The 10,000-nt window shown below is 32.9% G+C and overlaps 1 protein-coding gene and 1 long non-coding RNA gene across 2 annotated transcripts in view; one reads left to right on the plus strand and one right to left on the minus strand.

The window, feature by feature from the left end:
- Positions 1–10,000, plus strand: part of LOC137658180 (uncharacterized) — a 193,251-nt gene that overhangs the window by 81,543 nt on the left and 101,708 nt on the right. The gene's annotated exons all lie outside the window — the stretch shown is intronic.
- The window catches only part of LOC137658542 (ras-like GTP-binding protein RhoL), a 55,094-nt gene that overhangs the window by 35,046 nt on the left and 10,048 nt on the right, over positions 1–10,000 (minus strand). The window contains exon 2 of the mRNA XM_068393388.1: positions 1–37. This exon is cut by the window's left edge and continues 50 nt beyond it. Coding sequence (XP_068249489.1) covers positions 1–37 — 37 coding nt within the window. The remainder of the gene's footprint in view (positions 38–10,000) is intronic.

Here is a 10,000-nt window from a genome sequence, read left to right on the forward strand (position 1 = left end):
CAGTTACGATCTTTAGGACACGCCCCATTCCCGACATCTGCAAAAGGATTGATATATGTATTTGAATTGACTAACTTGAATCATGAGTGATTAATTGATTACTGATTCATAAGTAAAGGTGATCATCTACATGATGATTCACCGAAATACTGTCGTCTCATTCATCGCTAACCGATTATTTAAGATATTTTGCTAAAGTTAATATGGGTAAAAGTTTAGTGTCCTATCTTCTTTGGTAAAAACGTAATAGATTTTGTAAAGAACAATAAGTACTCTTTGGGGAGAAATATATGAAGTGTGGCTCTGCGGACTTTTATTAAAATATAATTAAAAGAACTTGAAGGAAATCAGTAGGCTCCTTTCTATACTTACAAGCCTAAAACTGTACCTCTTCACTCTTTTTTTTTCTCTCTCTCATCTTAATCTCTAACCTCTTAACATTACCTTCATAGTTCAACTGCGAGGTTTCTTCTCAGTTGCATTTTGGCACTGAATTTCCTCACAAACCCAAGTCTTATGACTTAAATTCATAAATCCGAATCCAAAATTAATGGTCAAGAAAAAAATTCAATTTTCTATTCACAACTAATTATTATTATTATTATTATTATTATTATTATTATTATTATTATTATTAGCTAAACTACAACCCTAGCTGGAAAAGCAAGTTATTATAATCCCAAGGGCTCGAACAAGAATAAATAGCTTAGCTAGGAAAGGAAATAAGGAAATAAATAAACGATATGAGAAATAATTAACAATTAATAAATTATTTTAAAATCGGTGACAACATCAAAACAGAGATTTCATATATAAACCATAAAAAGACTTATGTCAGCCTGTTCAACAGAAAAAACATTTGCTGCAAGTTTGAACTTTTGAAGTTCTACCGATTCAAACTACCCAATTAGGAAGATCATTCCACAACTTGGTCACAGCTGGAATAAATCTTCTTACATTATCTTCTATAAAACATTTGAACTGCTTAGGTAAAGGCTTAGATGGCTTGCAATACTTATCAGAAAGGAAGGGCCCGGATATCCAGGGAGTGCAAAGGGGGGTTTACACGTTCGAACGGGTCGTCGAACCCGGTTGTCGAACCTGCTTGTCAAACGGTTCTGAGAGGTGGAGTCAGCCACAAATGCATAAGGTTTGTGGACAATGAAGCCCCGCCCACAAAAGTTAGGATAGAACAGATTTTCTTCGAACCGTTTGACAAACGTGTTCGACAACCAAATACCCCGTTCAAAGGTTCGAACATCACTTCAAAAACTTTTTTGGCGAACCGCGTTCGACGAACCGTTCGACCATATAAATTCCGCCTTAAGAGTGTGTGAAAGATATGGGTGAATAGACACACCGTTTATGTGTAGTAGGTGTATGAAGGAATTAATTTTGTGCAAGTTTTTTTTACTTCTCAGGGGCTTCGGTTACGATTCAATGAGGAATTTAGCTGAGTCATGGGAAGTCTGTACCCGTGGTTTACATATCAAGCAAACTCTTTAAGGAATTTGTGGGATACCTTAAACCGAAACTCTCCCCGCTCCACCTTTTCAAAGTGGGAAGATATTATGGTAACGAAAATATAGTTATATTTTTTTTTTTCATTCCATATCCGTAGAATTGCCAGAGTAATTATTTGTTCTTTTTAAGCAAAGATTTATGAATTGAGGTTGCTATCCCTAATTCCTTCCCCATTTATTTTTGAGGGATTGAGGTGTCGACAGCCTCCGTCTTTTTTTAGCAGTCTCCCTTTAAAATGCTGACAAGAAATATGTAACTGCTCAAATCCACTGATTAAATACCAGCGTTTAGCGAACAAATGTTTGGGAGCAAGTTAGGTCAGCTTTAGGAGAATGACCTTAAAGTCAATAGTTTTTGTCAATGCAAAAGTAAATACTTTCTTTCTGAAAGCAAATAGTTTTTGTCAATATAAAAGTAAATACTTTCTTTCAGATAATAAATAGTTTTTGTCAGTATAAAAGTGATTACTTTCTTCCAGAAAGTAAATAGTTTTTGTCAATATAAAAGTAAATACTTTCAATAAATAATTTTTTTGTAATATAATTGTAAGTTTCGCTGACAATCATTCTCGCTGTGTCATTTATCAGTGATATTGACAAATAGCCACGTTTCCCACTGTCATAACAAGAAATTATCTTCACATATCATAAGTTACACATACAGAATGTCAAAAGGCCATCATATCTTACATTCTGTCAAAAAGTCACTTTTTACGTTAAAGGTCTTGTGTGCATCAGGTTATACAGGATGTGTACGGAGACTAAAGCTAATCTCCAGAGTAACATTATCTGCCAGTTTCCTTCCTTTGTATGACTCGTCTTTTTCGTCCCATGTCTGTGTTTCAGATTATTCTTGATTATTTACCCGGGTCAAGGTTTTTGATATTACGAAACCCCGCTTGTTTTCTTTTCAAAAAAAGAAAAACCAAAATATATCAACCTATTTAAATAAAGATGACTTGTTCTCGTCATTATGGTTTGTTTAATTTTTTTTTTCTAGGCATTTTCTCCTTTTGTTAGAACAAAGTTGAAGTTTTTTAAATTAGAGAAGTTTTATTAACTGTTTAATGGTTCCGAGATTTTTTTTTAATGTGTAAGCGAACTTTAAATCTAATATTCATACATGCAATGTGGCTTTAGTGACGAAATGTATTTGAATTTTATTTGAATATACAACTTGTCGAAGACTGTTTATGTATAACGTAAAAAAAATGTATTCCGACCTTATTAAATCAAGTATATGTCTAAAACAATATATTTTTTCTTTTGCCGTTTGTTCATGAAAAATTGATCAAATTTTATTGTAGGTGTTGCTTTAGTAAATAAGATATATACGAGTGATATTTACTGTGAGCTGAATATATATAATTCATTGCATTTTTTTATTTCTTGACATCCGTTGAAAATATACCCAGTCATATCCTGTTTTCAAAACTATTGCATTTATTTTACGATTTTGTTGTTGATCACGTGTGGGCGCTACTTCTGGTAATAATTTTGGGAGTTATTATTATTATTATTATTATTATTATTATTATTATTATTATTATTATTATTATTATTATTAAGGACTCCAAAAGGGAAAACATCTCAGTGAGGAAAGGAAATAAGAAAATGCATGAACTACAAGAGAGGTAATAAACAATCAAAATAAAATATTTTAAAAAAGTGCAACAGTGCAACATCAAAATAAATCTCATATATAAACAATAAAAGAAATAAAAAAAAGAGTAAATGAAATAAGATAGAAAAGTGTGGCCAGGTTACCCTCAAGCAAGAGAACTCTAACCCAAGACAATAGAAGACCATGATACAGAGGCTATGGCACCACCCAAGACTAAATAGTGGTTGGGTTTAGAAATGGGGGAAAATAGAATGGAACAAATGAAAATTAATACAATTTTCGACAGATTTACCTTCCTTTCCGCTTAACTATATCCATTATTGTTGTAGCGGCAGTATTCTTTGCGTAATTCATTAACATGTGTCAATAAAGTAAGTGATACTTTTTGGTGCTTATAAGTATTTTTTTTTTTTCATAAATAATTAGGTCTTTATATTTTACTGGTCTGATACTTACAGTTCTTAGGTAGAGTATTTTATTTGTCGAATGCTTCCCTGCTGTGTATTATCTGATATATATATATATATATATATATATATATATATATATATATATATGTGTGTGTGTGTGTGTGTGTGTGTGTGTTTGTATATCATCATCATCATCTCCTCCCACGCCTGTTGACGCAAAGGGCCTCGGATAGTTTTCGCCAGTCGTCTCTAGATTAAGCTTTGTAGTCAATACTTCACCTTTCATCATCTCCTCCTTCACGCTTCATGGTCCTCAGCCATGTAGGCCTGGGCTTTCTAACTCTTCTTGTGCCTTATGGAGCTCAGTTGAAAGTTTGATGAACTAATCTCTCTTGGAGAATGCTAAGAGCATGTCCAAACCATCTCCATCTTCCCCTCATCATGATTTCATCCACATAATATGTGGCACTTGGGTAATCTCTCTTATTGTTACATATCTAATCCTGTCCTTCCATGTATTGTTTCATTGTCATGCCATGACTCATGTCCATACAGAAACATATATCACTATACTGATATATAGCATGATTTTTTATATGAAATTTCAGGCGATTTGATTTCCAAATTTTACTTAACCTAGCCATTATTCTGATGATCCTGTACTAGAGATCATAATTCCAAAATATTCAAATGATTCCACCTCATTAATCCTCTCTCTTCCAATGATACTTCATCTTCAATTGCATATTCCTTCTTCTAATCTCTGTCTTTCTTCTATTTATGTTGTCATCACTGTCTTTCTTATATATATTGAATAGATGATTGTTGAGAGTAGTACGTACACCTTGCCTCAAGGTTAATCAAACTGCTTATGAGCCGGAAGCATCTGTCTGTGTTTCAGATGGATACCCACACACACACACACACACACACACACACACACATATATATATATATATACATTATATATATATAAATATATATATATATATAATGTACGTGACCAGTCAAAAATTACTGCTAAATATTTTGGTAGATATTCACACACATGCGCACACATACGCACTAGGGTATAACTACTGCTCTCCCCCATACCCGAGGGAAGGGGAGAGCTGAACGGCACCCGATATATATATATATATATATATATATATATATATATATTGTATATATCTATATCTATATCTATATATATATATATATATATGTTTGTGTGTGTGTGTGTGTGCAAAGAATGCAAAGATATAAATACAATGTAGCAGGTAAATAACGTTGACAGACTCAAGAAAATGAAATAGCATCAAGTCGGCATTTGAGAGGTGAATCTGTGTCAGCCAAGCCATGCAGAAAACGAGTTCTGACCGGTCGGAAGTAGGCCTGACCCGTTCGGCTTCCTTGCCTTTCAAAGCCTACGCAATTCCCGGTCCAGACTAAGTTCCCTCTTATCCAGGTTTCTGTTAACATGTCTTCTCATATCCAGGTTTCAGTTCGTGTTTTTGATTTGGCTTAGAAAACATTTGGTTGTTATGAGAGGGTGCTGCTGCTAACCATTCTGCTATTGAAATGAATACTTAGTTTTCACCCCTCGTCAGGTAAGTAGGAACAAAGAGGAAGAATTCCCCCTTTGTATTTTTTAATGTCGGCTATTCCCCAAAGTTGGAGGAAGTGTTATAGTAGATAGATAAATCTATCTATGAATCGTATATGGACTGGAATTTTCCTTTTTGTTTGACAATTATGTTTAGAATTCGATATTTTCTTTTCAGTAATCATGGTGTTAAGGTGAAGATTATATCCCTCATTTTGAGAAATTAAAATCATCTCCTATGTCATATTGATTGATACCACCCTGGATGTGATTTTCTTTGATTTGGAAGTTGGGAAAAAATTGTCTTTTAGGTTGGCAATTTGACCGTAAATCTCTTAGGAAGTGTGTTGATTCTAGAATGAGAGTTTTTCCTTTGTAGGTCCCTAGTCCTCTAACTGTTAATCCTAACTAGGAATTTATAGGTCCTTAGTCCTCTAACTGTTGATCCTAACTAGGAATTTTTATGGAGAAATATGCAAGAACTTTGTAGTGAAATAAATACGGGGAGAAAAGTTCGAGGAAAAAAAAGGAAATACAAGTATTTTTAGGATTTTTTTTAAGCGTGCTTTTCGGGTCTTACGGTATACAGCAGGGGAACCCTACTCTCTACAGAAACATAAGTAATTAATTTTTTAGCATACATTCCAAGGCATTCCACGGTAATACTTAGAAGAAAGGTATAATTGATTCATGAAAAAATGTGAGGGGTTTGTTTTCGACTGGCAAGGATGTAATCAAGAGAAATAAAACGTTGAAAAATGAAAAGTCAATCGAAGTTAGTGGGATTACTGACAGTCGTCAGTTCATGATAGGTTGCACTTCCACTAAACTGAGAAATGAAATCAGAAAAAATATTCGGTTATTGAGCTAAGACTCACTCTGGCCGTATCGTAATCATTGAGGTTCATCATGTTTATATTAAGTCTTATTATAGTGTAGGCATTGAATCATAACATGATATCTTATATAACTTGTAGATAGAGGTTTTGTTATTTATTGACAAATGTTAGACTTCTTAATGTCTGACATTTATCTGAAGTGTTTATTATATTATTATTATTATTATTATTATTATTATTATTATTATTATTATTATTATTATTACTATTATTTTATTTCTTATCAAAAGTCTGAGATCGTCAAGAAAATCTAAATTAACACTTATCTTGTTGTGGTGGGGGAACGTGATTTTATACATAGCAATTTTTGGCTTATAATAAGCCAAAAGAGGCTATATCTAGAATCCTGTAACTTATCACGGAACGTTAAATTAGATGAGTAATGATTAAATTTTGCTATTTTGCCACAAAAAAAAAAAAAAAACCCCACTGTGGAACATGTATTGAAGACTGTCAAGAGACAGGGAATGAAATTAAGAATAAATTTTTTTTATGTATAGTTAATCCCCTTGCTTTATAATCCGAGTGTGAAATTTTATTGTTTAACCTACCGGCAATGATTACCATTATGGATTTTTGATGAAATGGCTATTTATCTTTTAATTTTTGTAGTGTTCAGAAAGTGCCATTCTCAGAAATCTTATAGTTTATTTAATATCAGTATTTCTTTTTATAAATACATTGTGGATTAATGTTTTTTGCTTGACTTTTAATAGAATAATTTTTCAAACGTATGCTGATAAATCGTTAAAGGATTGAATATTAACTGTAGTTCGAAATTATATTTATTTCATTTAGGTAAAAGGCAGAAGATAAGAGATTAGTGAAAGATTGAAGAAAGCAAATCAGATAATGGCTAGGTTAAGTAAAATTTTGAAATCAAATCGCCTGAAATTATATATAAAAATTATACTATATATCAGTTTATTGAGATCGGTGTTACTCTGTGGACATGAGTCATGGTATGACAATGAAACAATCTCCAATATATTTAGTAGATTTGAGTACAAAGCTCTCAAAAGGATATCGGGAGTTAAATGGCTGGACAGGTTTAGAATTGAAACTATAAGAGAGATTACTCAAGTGCCATATGTGGATGAGATCATGATGCGGGGTAGATGGGGATGGTTTGGGCATGCTCTTCGCACTCCCCAAGATATATTAGTTCATCAAACTTTCAACTGGGATCAACAAGGCACTAGAAGAGTTTGAAGACCCAGGCCTACGTGGCTGAGGACTGTGAAGTACGAAGTAGGAGATGATGAATGGAGAAGTATTGAATTAAAAGCTCAGGATAGAGAAGACTGGTGAAATCTAACCGAGGACCTTTGTGTCAATAGGCATAGGATGATGATGAGGTAAAAGGGTAGTTTTATTACAATACTTTTATGAAAGGCTTGATTGGTATTTCATTTTATGTATACGAGAAGTATTAGTTTTTCCCCTCTTTTAACTAATTCCCTTTATGAATTTATTTTATTCATTTGCATGATTGAAATATAAATTCCTTTTATATAATGCTCTATTTCATTTTATCAATCATGATACGGTAATAAGTGGGCTTTTGGAAAATGCCTTTGACAAACATGCTTGAATTGCTTTTAATTTTGATACTTATAAAAAGTACTATTTGCATTCATAGTTTTAATACAATAAATGTATTTTTATTAATGAAAATGAAAGAGACAGTTTTATATCAATGCAATCAATTTTAACTTATTTTCCAATATATGTATAATAAGAAAAAGACTGGTATGACTAATCCTTATCCCCATTACCCCAGGGACGAGGAGAGCTGGCATGACCGGATATATATATATATATATATATATATATATATATATATATATATATATATATATATATATATTATATATATATATATATATATATATATATATATATATATATATATATATATATATATACACACACTGTAAAAGGGTTTGTCTGTTGCCATGATCAGCAAAGCTGTATTAGTCAGGGCCACCAAAACTACTATGGGTTTCACGGACAGTGCAAGTGCGATTTTTTGCAATTATCCTGTAACGAACAGTCGTATCAGTACGAGATTTTACTATAGTGTATTACACTCAGTAAAGAAATTTATAGGAGTATCATGAATCATTTATTGTAAATAATAAAGACTTTTGTACCTATACCAAGAGGCAAAACTCATTAGCCAAGCAAGAAAACGAACACCAGGTTGGAAGAGCTCCGCCTGCCTACAACCCCCTTCACCTCCAACCCCCATTTTCTTCCTCCTCTCTCCTTTCTTCCCTCACCTGCCCTACGTCTTTCCTTCTCTCTTTCTCTCTCTCTGAATGTTGCTTTGATTTAAACATATTTTTTTACGATTTTTTTTCTATCAATCTAATAATTATTTACATAACCAATACCATAGAGAGAGAGAGAGAGAGAGAGAGAGAGAGAGAGAGAGAGAGAGAGAGAGAGAGAGAGAGAGAGATGAGCAAACCAGTGAATAAATCAGTCAGTCATCTGATAGGTAACAACCGATTGAATTGTTCCATATCTACAACAATAAATATTATAATTAGATAAGATAGATAGATAGATAGAGTGCTTGATATAAAAAAAAATCATACAAAATAAGTTGCAACTTAAGCTACCTTCTCAGAAAGAGAGCATGAAGGGAAGGGAAAGAACGGAGAGGGATGGATGGCGTGGAGGTGGAGAGAGATAGCTTGAAGCAGGGGGAGAGCAGGTGAGGGATGAAAGGAGAGGGAGGGAGGGGGTGGAGGTAGAGGTTCTGTATATTATTGTTCGGTTTTGTGACTGGATGATTGAGATTTTGCCCTTTGGCATAGGGGCAAGTGTCCTTATAATTAATAATTAACAATTCATTATACCCCTATAAATTTCCTCACTGGGTGTAATACCCTATAGCAACATCTCGTATTGATACGACTGTTCGTTACAGAATAATTGCAAAAAATCGCACTTGCACTGTCTGTGAAACCCATAGTAGGTTGGTTTCCTGTGAGCGATCACACTAAAGTCTCCCACTGTAAACAATCCTCGCTGGCCAGCGTGGTAATGAAAATGGCCAAACTCCAGAGATGACCAAGACATGTCTGAGGCCTTTGTCTTACAGTGGGCTAGAAACATCTGTATTTATTGTTGTTTGTCGTATATGCTGTATATAATTTGTATGTATGTATGTATGTATACATTATATATATATATATATATATATATATATATATATATATATATTGATATTTGTTGCATATACTGTATACGCTTTGTATGTATGTATGTATGTATATATATATATATATATATATATATATATATATATATATATATATATATACTGTATATCTCAGAGAGGTGTGTAGTTGTAGGATAGGAAACAAGTTGTGAATTTATAGCAGTATTATTTATGTCTGTAGATGTCACTGTGCTTATTGAGAACAGTGAAAAGTAACTGAAGAAGCTGGTGAAACATTTTGAAAGCGCTTGCTCTCGGAGAAAGTTGAGAGTAAATATGTTCACTATTAAGGGAATGGTGATGAAAACAAAAAGTGAGAGGGAGAATTAAATGTAGCATGGATGGTGGAAATTTTTTATTTTTTATTTATGCACTGTATCTGAAATATAATGCATGATGTTGAGATGGGAGAAGAAGTGAAACGAGGAAAAGGTGAAATAAGCAAGCCGAATGATGTGCACAAAAGATTGATAATAACACGTAATTTGTCTGTGGAATCCAAGATGGAAATAGATACTGTTTTTGCAGTGACGAAGTGTGGATGTTGAATTCGGATATAAAAAAAGGTGTTAACTTTCATTTAACTGATTGTATAGTATCTGTTATATACAAAGTATTTAAAGAGTGAGAAACCTTGATACACAAGGAAGAATTGGTAAAAAGATTAGTGCAGGTGAAACGGTGAATCCAATTTATTTTGTTATATTTTTATTTTGAAAGA

The sequence above is a fragment of the Palaemon carinicauda genome, chromosome 19 (genome assembly GCF_036898095.1).
Source record: "Palaemon carinicauda isolate YSFRI2023 chromosome 19, ASM3689809v2, whole genome shotgun sequence".
Classification (NCBI taxonomy): domain Eukaryota; kingdom Metazoa; phylum Arthropoda; class Malacostraca; order Decapoda; family Palaemonidae; genus Palaemon; species Palaemon carinicauda.